Source organism: Coturnix japonica, chromosome 1 (assembly GCF_001577835.2).
Source record: "Coturnix japonica isolate 7356 chromosome 1, Coturnix japonica 2.1, whole genome shotgun sequence".
Classification (NCBI taxonomy): Eukaryota; Metazoa; Chordata; class Aves; order Galliformes; family Phasianidae; genus Coturnix; species Coturnix japonica.
In genome coordinates, this window is record NC_029516.1 from 46,390,685 (window position 1) to 46,404,071 (window position 13,387).

The window sequence follows — 13,387 nt, forward strand, 5'->3', positions numbered from 1 at the left end:
GAACGGTTTCATGGACAGCTGAGTCGACCAATGGAACGCGCCGAGCGTCTGTGGGGCTCCTGACAGAAACCCCCTGGGCGCAGTAGAGAAGGAAGGAGGGGGCGCATGCGCCGCTGCGGTTGGTGTGAGGAGGCCGTGGCCGGGCAGCGGCGGTTCGTCGGGGCTCCGTGCGGGCCCTGCCCGCTCCTAACGGCGGTTTCCCTCGGGTGGAGGTGCGGGGCGGTCCGCCGGGCGCCGCGGAGCCCGGAGCCGTGTTGTATGGCCTAGGAGGGAGGAGGCGGCTTCCTTCCTCGAGCCGTTGGCATCCCGGAGCCTGCCCTGCCCGCAGCAATGGAGGAGGGCAGCTGAGGGACCCCGGCCCATTCCGTGCCCCGGGGCGGGCCCGAGCTGTGAGCCCGGCCCTGCGGGGTGCAGCTCCGTGCGGCCTGCGCTGCGGAACGGAGATGGAAGAGAAGGAGCGGTGTGGGAGCATCCAGCCGGCACCTTGAGACTGACGGGATCCGTATCTTTTGGTTATCTTTCTATTCGGGTTTTTGTTTCTTTTTTTTTGGGGGGGGTGGGTTAGGGCTGTGTGGCGTTTTATGGGGTATGGGAGAAAGGAGGTGGTTGTTAAAGCCAGCAGTCAGAGGCGATTACTGAATAAACTGAAGCACAAGAGGGGGGTTGGCGGGCTGGAAGCGGCCCTCGCCTATAAAGTAAAGGGGCTGCGCGCTGCTGCTGTGACTCTGAGGAAGAGACATCGGCCTGCTGAGTTTCTCACCTCCTGCTCGCCATCCGCCCTGTGAGAAGATGAGTTGCGTGCCATGGAAAGGTGACAAGGCCAAATCGGAGTCCCCAGAGCCACCCCAACCGCCGCCGCTACATATTTACCACGAGAAGCAGCGCAGGGAGCTGTGTGCCCTCCATGCCCTCAACAATGTCTTCCAGGACAGCAACGCCTTCACTAGGGAAACCCTGCAGGAGATTTTTCAGAGGTATCGCATTCTGCACTGGCAGAAGTGTTTGCTTGCTTTGGTGCTTATAAGGATTTGCAGGTCTTATTTCTGGGGATGAAGAGAAGAGTTTGGAGCTGCTTTGAGTCGAATATAGCTCTGTTTTACCCCATTCCACTCCTGTTGTTTCCTCTTTCTAAACAGAACACCTCTCTTACTCTTGTTTCTAAAGCTATTCAACCTAAGAGCTTTATTGCAGGTGCTGCTGTGCGGTTGTGCTGCATCCACCTTAATGCATCTTCTCTCTTCTGCCCCTGCCTCCTATTGGTGTGTTATCTTTGGGTAGTAACAGATCTGGGGAGCGAGGATGGCCAGGATGATAAAGGGATCATCATATGAGGGTGGATAATGATAGGACAAGGGGGAATGGTTTTAAATTGAGACGGGAGGTTTAGGTTAGATATCAGGAGGATGTTTTTCACACAGAGGGTGGTGATGCACTGGAACAGGTTGCCCAAGGAGGCTGTGGATGCCCCATCCCTGGAGGCATTCAAGGCCAGGCTGGATGTGGCTCTGGGCAGCCTGGTCTGGTGACTGGCAACCCTGCACACAGCAGGGGGGTTGAAACTGGATGATCATTGTGGTCCTTTTCAACCCAGGCCATTCGATCACTCTATAAAAACTTCTCAATTCAGTACAATAGGACTTAGAAGATGCTGGATGTTAAGGCTTCGTCAACTTATTCAAGCATTTAAATGAAGTTCTTCAAATATTGCAGCCTTTTTTATTTCCTTGCAGTGAGACCCTGCTCACCAAACAGGATTTAATCTCGGTAGCTAGATCCATGTTTTCTGCAGTGTTGGCTGAACACTTCCTGGAAGCTTCACATAATTAATAAAGGCATTCTTGAGCCTTACACGGGAAACTGTAGTTGATGAATGTGTCCTGCAAAATAACTCATTTGGCAAGATGTTTATTTCATGTTGTTTAACGCTTTGTTGCAATTTTCCTCAATTTGCCTTTGAAAGTTCTGGTGACTTTAACTGATGAAGCTAAAGAGTAAATGGAGCCTCCCTGCAGTATTCCATCTCTGTATCTAATCTTCACTGAGGCTGTGGTTGAGTACTTGTTACCAGTAGCTGACAGCACATTGTGTTAGTGAGGCATAGGGAATAGCTCTCCATGGCAGCACTTAGGCTGGAGGTGCTGCTGGACAAAGCTCCCTGCCCTGTTGCCACCACCCTAAAAATCAGAAGGTTTATTGAACTGGAGCTCGGCTTGTCATGTATGTGCCTTCCTTTCCTTAGCCATTGAAATGTGGTAATAGACAGCTGCAAATATCAGATGGAAGTGCTATCTACGATGGTACTGTAAATAAAATGCCTATTCATGAAGAGGAGCTGATCCAACAGCATTTTAACTTTGTCCAGCATAAAGGCTCTGTGGTTTTGTTGCAGAGTAGCAATTGTCAGAGCTGTGATCACGGATGGATTCTACTGGCCTGAAGTAAACAGCGGCAGTTCCTGTGGTAGAAGTGGCGTGATGATTAATTAGTTGACTTTCACTGGGCTTGATGAGAGAATTAGTGTGCAGCAAGGAACTTTTCATATAAAGCACTGAGGTGCTCGTCTGGTGAGACCTCTTGCCCCAAAAGGATGAATATCTTGAATTCCAGACTGGTGTTGTGTCGTTCTAATATTCTGATGGAGGTTTGCAGACTGGTTCAACCCCACAGAAGTAGTTGAAACAGTGTTTGGACGATGCTCTTGAAAATGTGGTTTGAATTTTAGGTGGTCCCACGGAGCCGGGAGTTGGACTCTGCAATCCTTGTGGGTTCCTTCCAACTCACAACGTTCTAAATGGATGAGCAATGAGGAATGCATAACAGTTGCCTCCTCCTTTGCCTCTCTGTGGAGTTACTGCTTGTTTTCGACTCTTTGGCTTGACTTTAAGTAGTGTGGTCTTAGCCGCGTTTTAGACATCATTTTTCCACACGTCTTTCCTGTATCTAGTCATACACTGGGTTCTGCTGAATGTGACAAAACACTGATGAATATTTTAATAAGCTACAAAAACGTCGCTAGGCATCGTTATGTTTTGAAGCTTAATGTTGACATGGTAATGAAATCACAAATGAGCTTAAGCTTTCCCTTGGTCTGACCACATCCCTTGAAAAAAATAATGGAAGTGTGTTTCTTAATCATCCATTTCCCTTTTGCTGCATCCCATTGCTCCAGGCCAGCGTAGCGTGATTACTATCATCATTTCAAGTATACGCCAAAGCATGTCCCGTGCTCCCCTCTGATTCTGTAGCCCTCCCTCTCTTCTTTACTTTAATATGAAATCCATCTATTTGATGTTTCTCTGCCTTCTGTTTCAGGAAGTAAGATTGCTTGTTCCTGTTGTGCCAACAAAACCACTTCACTTGAGTCTGTTCCTTGAGATCTGGTTAGAAAAGACAGCTTTGTGTTGGAGTTGATGAAGGTTTGTGACTCAGAAACTCAGGATTGATGCCTGTAGTTCTGTTCAGCTCCATCGGTCTTGCCTGGATTAGTCTCTAGATAAATAATTGTATTGTTCCTTGTTTAGTCAGAGTCCTTCAGCTGATAGTTGTGTACCCTGTGTAAGTGTATGTGAGCAGAAGTGTCTGGAGGCGGCTTTTGATGAAGGCTTTCTGGTGGGTAAGAGTTCTCAGAGTGTCACCTCTGTTTTTTATCTCATTTCTGGGCCTCTGTGAGTTACAGGAGAGAACAAAGATAAGTGCATTCTTTCAACCCGCAAATAAACTTGTCTTTGGAAAACTGTGCCACGAGAGGGTGCTTGTGCAAACCAAAGGGCTCTTAACTGGGAGGCTTTCATGAGAGATAATAGGTTGGAGCAATGTTCTTGAGGAATTAGTTGTAGCCCAGTGATCTTGCTTTATGGTGATGCTGGGAAGGCTGTGACAAGCTACAGTAGTATCTCTGATTTGTAAGATAGCCTCCAAGTCTCTGCTCTGCTTATCTGACAATGTCACTGCCTTGCTGAGGACTGCTCAGTATGAATAGATTTTTGTGGTACCGCATTGTTTGAGGCAGTTCTGCTGCAGTTTGCTGCCCTGTAAGAGAAGAGAACTGATGCGGAAGGTTACCTGTCTGTACCTTATCTAGTCTCACTTGGTCTGAAACATAATACTCAGCTGGTCAGGGGAGTTTCGGGGTCAGAGCTGCTGTGAAGGAAAGGCAAAGGAAACATGGATATCAGGTGCCACCAAACATCTGAACCTTGTGCCAGCAGAGCTAGTGGAGTCCTCGCCAATCAAAAGAGCAACCCATTGCAATAGAATAGTACTAAGGCTTGGCTTTCTCCTGTTTGCTATTGCATGACCTTGCTTTTCTGGGCTCTCAGTTTCCCTCTGTGCCCATCCTCCCAGCTGCTTAAGCCCATTTGTCCTCCTCACATTAACTCAATGCCTTGTTTTCTCTGCTTGCAGTGTTTATCATGAGGGGGGTGGTTGCGTATCTCCATCTTTTATGCCTTGCATCCATTTTCTGTATTTGTAGACAGTAAAGGCTGTCTTACCTCTTTTGCTTGTTACGTGATGGACTCTGATTCTGGATTTTTGGATTCTACAATCATGCAAGTGATGTCTAGGCAAGTTAATACCAGTTTAAATGCAGGTGGAATGTTTGCAGTTTTTCACGTCAGAGCTGGGATCCATGGAAGTTTTGCTCATCAAAGGAATTGTTAATGCATTATTTAGCCCTCTCAGCCTTCTGGCTTAGGGGAGAAGGGGCAGGTGAAGCGAGCAAATCCTCTGAAAACAGGCTTCAAGTCATACAGCAATTTTGGAATATGGGTTTGCCAAGCACCTGCTAGAGCAGTTCTTGTTCTGTTTCCAGGCTGTCTCCCAACACCATGGTGACACCACACAAGAAGAGCATGCTGGGGAATGGGAACTATGATGTGAACGTGATCATGGCAGCGCTTCAGACCAAAGGATATGAGGCAGTTTGGTGGGACAAGCGCAGGTATTCAGAAATTCAGTAATTCCAGAGTTAGCTGCCAACTGTAAAACTAAAAACAAAAACCAAGAACCAGATGACATTCAAGTCCCAGAATGTAATCTTGTTGCTGTTTGTTTTCTGCACCCTTTTAGGGATGTTAATGTCATTGCCCTGTCAAATGTAATGGGTTTCATCATGAATCTGCCCTCCAGCCTTTGCTGGGGTCCCTTGAAGCTCCCCCTCAAACGGCAGCACTGGATCTGTGTCCGGGAGGTGGGAGGCACTTACTATAACCTCGACTCCAAACTCAAGATGCCTGAGTGGATTGGAGGTGAAAGTGAGCTCAGGTGAGTCTTCCTCGCCCCCTTGTTATGTCTGTGTGGGTTTGTATCCAGGTATTCCCTGACAGATGGGGTGAATTTATTCTTAAAAACTTAATAGTGGAAACATTTATGGCTGAACTGCAATACCAAATATTTGATGGTAATAAGATTCATTTAGATCTATGTGGTGGTTCTGTGCTGATGGGAAGTTCAGCTCCACCACTCCACTGTCACTATCCCTCCTCAAAAGAACAGTGGGAAAAAATAAGATAAGGACAGGGTGATCACTCAAAGTACTGAACTGACCATGGTGCCTGCAGGACTCTTACCTCCCCATTCTTACTCTTCTATTCCAGTTGCTGTTATGCAGTGTTTTTTTCCTTTCTTAAATTTGTTCTCCCAGAGCACAGCCAGCATCGCTCATGGCTCAGCTCTGGTCAGCAGTGGGTCCCTTATGGAGCAGCTGGAGCTGGCTCTGATCTGATGTGGGGCAGCTGCTGGGTGGCCCTTCCCACTACAAAAAGCTTCTCTGCATAAGCCCAACGTAATTTATACCTTTTTTGTCCAAAGCTAGGAAAATACTTTAGCCAGCAGAGGTTTCTGAGAGCTTGATTTCATCTCTTACAAGGCTGGCTCTGTCACTAATGTCAGACTTGGCCTCTACGCTGCCTGCAACTAGGTGTGCTGTGCCTTGCTGTCTCCTCAAATGCGAGACCATCTTAATACCTTTGCCTCTTCAGTACTGCATGTTCCCAACAAAATCTCTTCGGATTAGGAGTGCAGCCCTATTGTTGACTGCTTGTCTATGTCAGTGTATATTGCACACCTGGTTTGACTCCCCTTTGCTCTTCAGTCTCAATACAAAATGGTTGGTGTGATTTGCTTTGACTGTGAAACCTAACCCGTCCTTAGTTGCTATTCTGCTGCCATTATGTCCTGTTCTAAAGTGTACAAATGGCACTGCTGTCTCAACTAGACTTGTTCTAACCTAAGGGAGCAATATTTCCCGCACCTGTTGTGTCATTCCAGTCTTGACAGATTGGGTATAAGCCTTTTGTGTGCTTCCAGGGTAGAACAACACAGTACTGGATCTACTGTACGGAACTTATTAGAGGAGTTTTTGGTTTATGTAAGTCTTGTGTATGCTGCTGTTCAGCAATAAATAAGGGCTTCCTACATGCTGAATTTTGCAAGTTGGGCTGAAAGATAGTAGAGAAAACATCGATTTGACTTCAAAGGTTCTTGAATTGCATCCAAGTTTTATATGAGAAAAAGCACATGGACACGGAGCCGTGTCAGATGACTGAGTGGTACTCTGCTGTTGTGACCTGTGATGAGGGCATCCCAATGGCAGTGTTCTGATTTGTTTTTTATCTGCTTGATTTCCCCACAAACACGTGCTGTATTTGTTGAAGTTACTTTCAATTACATTGTGATTCTTGCTCTTGGAGACCTAAGGGAACTGTGTTTTCAATCGCCATTTTTGCCACTGTGGAAAATTGGGGTGTGACATCTGTGTAGATCTCTCAACTGAAGTGATCGTGTCTATCTGATTCTGCAATAGCTTCCTGGGTAGAGGTGTGTTGAATCTGGTGCTATTGCTCAGTTTTCTGTCAGAAAATAACAAGGTGAGAAGATGTTCCTCCTGTTTGTTGTCATATCTGCATAGCCAGCTATGTTTAGTTGTAGAAAATGACAAAGTTCTATGTTCAGTTGTGCTTATTCCTGTTTCTTCTCACTGTAGGAAATTTTTGAAACACCAGCTAAGAGGAAAGAACTGTGAACTCCTGCTGGTGGTGCCAGAGGAGGTGGAAGCACATCAGAGCTGGAGAGCTGACGTGTGACCTGGACCGACTCTGTCCTCTCACTACAGCTCTGCCCCTTTCTGGAACTCACGATGTCCTGAAACCTGGATAATGGGTGCCCCAACTCTTCTCTTCTGGAACTTCCTTTGTTAAGCTCTTTCCTTTCTTCCTTGGTGCAATAGGGTGGTGACGTAGGACACTGGGGGTGGCGGGTGGGGGGATACTGAGGGCAGAATGGAAGAAACTGGAAGCCGATCACTGATTACAAAGGTGATTGAGCTGCATGCCCTTCAGCTAACTAGAAGGTGTTGCTCTCTCTAAAGCTGTGCTTTGGGGACAGGTCTTCTGCAAGCCTCCAAGACCTCTCTTTCTCTGTGCTGCCCAAAGCTGTGTATGGTGGCACAGTGTTCCTTTAGAGCTCGCTGGGGAGGAGCAGGGGCCAAGCATGCTGTCGCTCCTTCGCAAGCCTCTCCCTACAAAACAAGTTGTTGTGAAGGTGATTCCGACTTGTAAGGGTCTCTCAGGACACACTCAAAACACTAGGAATGGGATGGTGTTCAGCACGACCCTCTGCTTTGTAGGGATGGTTTGTGCCCAGAATTAGAGGGAGGTGGGAGGGTAAAACAAAAAATATATATATATAGTCATCTTTCAAGAAATTCTTTGGATAGTGAGAGGACTCTTCCCCAATATCTCAAAGCATTTACATGTGTGACCAAGTGGTTGTTTGCCAGCGTGTGGCTGGCTAAGGCAGTGTGAAAACAGTAGGCACAGGCTAATGGGGGAGTATCAGGTTTCTGAACTAGAGGCTGAAGTCTGCCTGGGTTTTGTGCTATGTTGGGTTTTAATTTATTATTATTAAACATCTGAAGCTATTTTGGTTTTCTGCATGAACACCCAGTAGTTTAGGGGCTGCTTGGAAAGTAAAATTAAATCAGAAGGGGTTTGAAGAGGAAATAATTCCCTTCTTTTCCTCTTTCCAGAAGTCTGGCCCACGATCACAAATGCCATGTGCAGCATGTCCCAGAAAGAGCTTTCCTACAAGTGAGATGTTCACGAAAGGAGAAAAATATATAGACAATAACTTGAGGAGGGAAGTCTTATGATAGTTGACTTTTGCCTCTTTTATAGTTATTAGCAGCCAGTGTGGGGGATGCAGAGGGTCCACCGGAATCATCAGGCGTTAGAGTGTGGGGCCTGGTGGTTGAATCAACTTCTCTTTTAGTGTTGGCTGACAAACATTCCATTAATGAGTGAATTGCTTCTTTTCCACGGGGGGAAAAAAGTGATGAGACATTGAGACTCTAAGAGGGATCTTAGTCTGTTGTTTCTCTGTCACCTAAGCCAGCTGTAGCTCAGTTGCTGCTTCCAAGCAGGAGGAAACACTGAACTGAGGACAGGGCTCCTTGTGTTTAGCTCTTCCTGGCTGAGCTGCCATTTGCTTCTCTCTTTACGCACACAAGGGCTCAGCTAAATGGTAACTGCTGGAAAGGGATGGAGCTTGAACGATTCTGCTCTGCCAGGTAGGAAAGTTTCGTTCTGGTGGTGTTGGGGCTTTCAGAAGGAGGGCTGCGGGCTGGAACTACCTTTTCTCAGTTGTTTTATCTCTTGAGAGCTCAGCAAAGCATGAGCAGATGTTTGAAGCCAAGCGAGAGACTGCTAACTCACACCTTGTTACCAAGACCAGAGGCAGTGTGACAACAGGATGAGCGTGGTGTTCACTGAGCCCCGGACATCCCACAAGCACCGTTTTTGCAGTCTTCTGAGCACAGCCTCCAGAAGTCAAGGGCAAGTGGCTCCTGTGTTTTAAATACCCAGCGTTTCTAGAACAAGTCCTGTTTCGTAACACATTCCAATGACCAATACCAGCTGGCAGTTTTTAAACACTTTACAAGCAGAATGCAAAGCCTGCAGGCATTCTGCTCGTGACTTGAAGCCATTTCTTCAAGAGAGGAAGGGGGAGGAAAAAAAAAAAACAAACCAACAATCTCAACAGCAACGTTTTCTATGCTGCGTAAAACCGCACTTTGGAGAACCAGTTTGCATGGAAACTGCAAGCCAGTGGATCAGTGCACAATATGCAAAGATGTTTTAAAACATTTTGGGGCTACTTTCCTCTCCTTGTATGTCAGCACCTCTCCTTGGGGGGCGGGGGGGGGGGGGGAAACAGTGTGATCCAGCTGCTCAGGTAAAGGGAAACTGAATGATCACACCCATGGGGCAAGCAAGGCTGCTGGACAGAGGGGTGGGCAGACCAGTCCAGTCCCACTGCTTGGGAGTGGGGAAAGCCCAAGTTTGTTTTCTTGCTTCTTTGGTTTTTGTTAGAGCCTTGTCTTGGGTTTGTTTACAGAGATGTATTTTGTTTAACCAAATATGAGAAGAAAAAAAAAATTGGGTAAAAAAAAAAAACATTTCCATATAAATGTCTTATCACTTCTGTATGTTCAACCGAATTGTTCTGTAACAAAGTATGTAAAGGAAAAATAAACTTTTTCTTTGGTTATAAAAGCGTACGATATTGAATTAAGAACCTTCAGCCTTGGTGGTTCCTGGTGCTTGAGGCAGAACAGGGGATAGAAATTCTTGCACCTCTATGAAAACTCCCTTAAATTACCCCCAGATGTTTCAAGTCCCTTTCCCAGCACAGATGCTGTGCGTGAACTGGCAGGGCAGAGCTGCTTATAAAAGAAGCATCTTCTTCAAGGAACATCTATTAAAACCACACTGCTCAGGTTGGATTTATTTAATATTCAATACAAAAAAATATGCAGCCGATTCCTGAAGTTCTACTTTATGACGCAGAGGATCAGCACGGATGTGATTCTCATTAACCCCCTCTGCTACTCACACACGCGCACACACACAATGTTGCATCTTCCCAGAGAATTCTTTCCACAAGGTACAGATACCCTTAACCCTCCTCCTTCCTTTGCTTCATCTGCTGGGATCTTCATCTTGTTCTGTCACCGATGCTTTGAGTTAACCAGGAAAGGGATTTGTGTTCGACTGTTGCCATCAGAAGCCCAACTTGTGCCCGAAGGTGTTTTTTTTTCTGGGAGGTGAGGAGTCCAGAACAGGAACTCCATGATTTCAAGTCTCTGTAACTGATTACAGCATACTGATTGAACAAAAGAAAAGACTCGTGACTTCTACAGGGGAAGAATGCAGACAGGAGCCTGCATCAGGTCCAGACAGGGGGCTTCCCCCCCCCCCACCACAGTATGAACAGGTCGATGTCTCAAAATATAACCAAAATAAAAACAGAACCAAAAAAATAAAAATAAATGCCCTGACCCAACAAATCAACAGTTCAATATATCAGCATCTCAAGGTCTTCCCACATGATACAAATCCAACGTGGCTTCAGCAAATTAGATTTTTCCGGTAAGCGGAGGCAGGGCCCCTGGCATGCCCCCAGACAGCCCCGTGTTGGGTCCTAAGAGAATCTGGAAGAGAAAGAGACATTAGAAGCTTTGAGGATGCACCTCACTACCCTGCAGTAGGACTGGGAGAGCACGGTGAGGCAGCACCCACCCCTGGGATCAGACACTCAGCCCTCTCCATAACAACCGCCAGGTTCAGAGCTTGACCTTGTCGCCAAACCCAGACCTGCAGGCTGGATGCAGCTGTGCAGGCCGAGAAGATGCAATCAGAGCACGTTGTGGGATGAGCGAGCCCACGGCATCAAACACATCAAACACATCGCCTCTGCTTTCTGCTTCCAGAGCCACAGCGCCAGCTGATCGCTGTGGGACTGCGCAGGCAGCCGGAGCCGCATCCAGACAACAATGAGAGCGGGTGATGGAGCTCCAGCCTCACCTGTCGCTGCTGCAGCTGCTGCTGTTGCTCCATCTGCAGCTTTTCGGTTTCAAACACGACGGGAAGAACTAAAATCATGAAGGAGGTGGTCCCAATCCACAGAGCTGCCCTAGAGAATCTGCGTGGAAGAAAACCCATTAGGAAGACGAATCTCGGCAGCACGCTGGAGGAGCAGCACTCGGACTCCCCCCCCGCCCCCCCCATTCCTCCTCCCCTCCGAAGCCCGGCCAGAACCGCCCGTCCTCCTCCCGGCCGCCGTAAAGCGGATCCCTCCGCAGCCCGCGGCCTCAGCGCCCCTCACCTGTACATTTTCTGCGCTATGGCCAGCGACAGGTCGAACGTGGCTCCGGCTGCCGATCGCACGCTCTCGGGGAACATCTCGGTCAGCCCCCACAGCCGCTCCGCCAGCGTCTCGTCCAGCTGCGGGCGACAGCGCGGCGTCAGGCCTGCCCTGCCCGACGGGGTCACCCCGCTCGCACGGCCCTCCCGGCCCTCCCGGCCCGCCCCGCCGCCCAGATACCTCCTCGTCGTCGTCGTCGTCCTCCAGCTCGTCCTCCAGCTCCTCGGCCTTGCCCGCGCCGCCCTTGGGCAGCAGCTCCTCCGGGGACAGGGACGCAGCGGCAGCCATCACCAGCAGCAGCAGGGACGGAGCGGGCAGCGAGCCGGCGGAAACGGAACTGCGGGTAGAGCGGCTCCGGAAGAAAGGCGGAGCGCACAGCGCCCCCTGGGGACCGGGAGGAGTCGCTCCCCGAAATACCACACGGCCGCAGATCTGGGTTCCAAAGAACGTTTTAATGTGTTTTAGTGTAAACGATGCCGAACGCTCGAGAGCAAGCAAAGACAGCGCCCCGCTCGCCAAAGGCCTTGCACGAAGCCGGGCTCTGAATCCAGGCACAGATCTCTGCTGCCAGCTTGCTGTGTACCTGTGGCTAACAGCCACCAGTGCTGGAAGTAGTACAGCGCTCCGAGAACAACCGTGAGCGTTGGTTAACAGTGCACAGTGCGATGTACTGGGATGCAGGGGCACCCTTACATAGTACCGATGCAATACTGCCAGCAGCTTGTCCTGTGGAACTATCTACACGTGGTACCAATACAGCCTGGACACACAAGCTGGTTTTTGCCTGCAGGAGCAGATAAAGGCTCCCAAGAGCTCCTGCTCCCTCCTCCCCCAGCCTGCCCTTCCTTCACTTCCTCCTCCGGATGTGAGTCTTCAGCTCCTCCAGCTCCTTCTCCATCAGGTGGGACTCAGCGGTGGTCTCCGAGAGCTGCAAGGCACACAGAGCAACATCGATGAGCTCCTTCAAGCACTGCCCTACCAAAAGCTTTTCCCATTACAGAAACGTGTTTTCTGGCACAATCTTTCTCGAGATGTCGCCGAGATTTACAGCCACAGCCAGCTCCAATGTGAGAAAGCATCTGCATTTCAGTGAGAGGGAAGCTGAGGCTTCGCACTTCACCAAGACAGCCCAGTTAGTGGTTAGTGCTGGGGAATTCTGTCACCCGCAGCCTCACACACAGAACAGAAGTTCAGTACTCACCATGTCCAGCAGAATATCCACCTTCAGACGAAGGAGATTGTTTTCCTCCTCCAGCTGCTGGTTGCGTTTGCGCAAGCGCTGCATTTCCCTGCGATCTCCCGTGAAGCTTCCGACTTCTGGAGGAAATAAAGAGAGCACACAGTCGGACATCAGCCAACCGTGACCCCTGCAGGCCCCCCACACCACACGGCACTACCTGCCACCCACTGGCCATTCTCAAACTTGAGGCTCTGCCCGGTGAGGTTCATGGTGGGGGTGCCATATTCCAGGCCCAGCTCGACCTCGCGGGTGGATCTGTCCAGCTGCAGAGAGAAGGAACTGTTGAAGTTGGAACAGAGCTCTTAAGATCACCCAGTCAGCCTTCAACCCGTCACCATTAAACCACGTCCCTCAGTGCCACATCCACACGGCTCTGGAACACCTCCAACGATGGTGACCCCACCAGCTCCCTGGGCAGCCTGTGCCACTGCAGCACCGCTCGTATAGAGAAGAAATCCTTCCTAACATCCAACCTGAACCTCCCCCGGCACAACTTGAGGCCATCACCTCTCATCCTATCACTTGTTCCCTAGTTGCTCATCACCATGCCCACACTTTCTCCCACCCCAACATCCAGCCAACACACTGGGGGTGCCACTAAAGACTGTGAGGAACCGCAGCCCCAACACTCACCAAGTGCAGGTTGGACAGCGAGGCGGCCTTCCGCGGAGGGGTCTTCTTAGGGCTGAAGGTGTTCCCGAAGAGAGGCATCGCTCCCTATTGCCGGGACACGTCCCAACAACGGTAGGGGCAACGAGCACCACCCGCAGGGCCCGCGTCACCGAGCCGCCCTGTTAGCGAGGGAAGAGCGGATGAGGATCCCGCCGCTCCCGTCCCGCTCCGTCGGGATCTGCCTCGTTCCGGGGGGGCAGCACCGCTTCCACGAGCGGCGCCTGCGCCCCGGCAGCCCCCGCCGCTCTGCGCCGTGGGTCCGCCGCGTGG

At 49.5% G+C, this 13,387-nt stretch overlaps 3 protein-coding genes across 3 annotated transcripts; 1 reads left to right on the forward strand and 2 right to left on the reverse strand.

The window, feature by feature from the left end:
- The first annotated feature begins 76 nt into the window (after positions 1-76).
- Positions 77-9,549, forward strand: JOSD1 (Josephin domain containing 1). The gene is made up of 4 exons (XM_015863266.2): positions 77-974; positions 4,814-4,942; positions 5,071-5,265; positions 6,986-9,549. Exons 1-4 carry the CDS (start codon positions 790-792, stop codon positions 7,083-7,085), a joined length of 609 nt encoding a protein of 202 aa, XP_015718752.1. The 5' UTR covers positions 77-789; the 3' UTR covers positions 7,086-9,549.
- Positions 9,550-9,755: 206 nt separating this feature from the next.
- Positions 9,756-11,543, reverse strand: TOMM22 (translocase of outer mitochondrial membrane 22). The gene is made up of 4 exons (XM_015863293.2): positions 11,386-11,543; positions 11,167-11,285; positions 10,866-10,983; positions 9,756-10,492 (listed from the first exon to the last, which is right to left on the reverse strand). Exons 1-4 carry the CDS (start codon positions 11,491-11,493, stop codon positions 10,418-10,420), a joined length of 420 nt encoding a protein of 139 aa, XP_015718779.2. The 5' UTR covers positions 11,494-11,543; the 3' UTR covers positions 9,756-10,417.
- Positions 11,544-11,638: 95 nt separating this feature from the next.
- CBY1 (chibby family member 1, beta catenin antagonist) lies at positions 11,639-13,308 on the reverse strand. Its single transcript, XM_015863278.2, has 4 exons — positions 13,079-13,308; positions 12,603-12,708; positions 12,407-12,522; positions 11,639-12,133 (listed from the first exon to the last, which is right to left on the reverse strand). Exons 1-4 carry the CDS (start codon positions 13,154-13,156, stop codon positions 12,053-12,055), a joined length of 381 nt encoding a protein of 126 aa, XP_015718764.1. The 5' UTR covers positions 13,157-13,308; the 3' UTR covers positions 11,639-12,052.
- Between the last annotated feature and the right edge of the window lie 79 nt (positions 13,309-13,387).

Bases quoted from the DNA above. Each gene is read 5' to 3' on its own strand.
- CBY1 (XM_015863278.2), bottom strand. From the start codon at position 13,156: ATGCCTCTCTTCGGGAACACCTTCAGCCCTAAGAAGACCCCTCCGCGG. The intron at 12,709-13,078 runs GTGAGTGTTGGG...TTCTCTCTGCAG, and splicing joins CGCTGTCCAACCTGCACTTG to CTGGACAGATCCACCCGCGA. The intron at 12,523-12,602 runs GTAGTGCCGTGT...TATTTCCTCCAG, and splicing joins GAATGGCCAGTGGGTGGCAG to AAGTCGGAAGCTTCACGGGA.
- JOSD1 (XM_015863266.2), top strand. From the start codon at position 790: ATGAGTTGCGTGCCATGGAAAGGTGACAAGGCCAAATCGGAGTCCCCA. The intron at 4,943-5,070 runs GTATTCAGAAAT...GCACCCTTTTAG, and splicing joins GTTTGGTGGGACAAGCGCAG to GGATGTTAATGTCATTGCCC. The intron at 5,266-6,985 runs GTGAGTCTTCCT...TTCTCACTGTAG, and splicing joins GGAGGTGAAAGTGAGCTCAG to GAAATTTTTGAAACACCAGC.
- TOMM22 (XM_015863293.2), bottom strand. From the start codon at position 11,493: ATGGCTGCCGCTGCGTCCCTGTCCCCGGAGGAGCTGCTGCCCAAGGGC. The intron at 11,286-11,385 runs GTATCTGGGCGG...TGTCGCCCGCAG, and splicing joins ACGACGACGACGACGAGGAG to CTGGACGAGACGCTGGCGGA. The intron at 10,493-10,865 runs GTGAGGCTGGAG...TTTCTCTTCCAG, and splicing joins AGCAGCTGCAGCAGCGACAG to ATTCTCTTAGGACCCAACAC.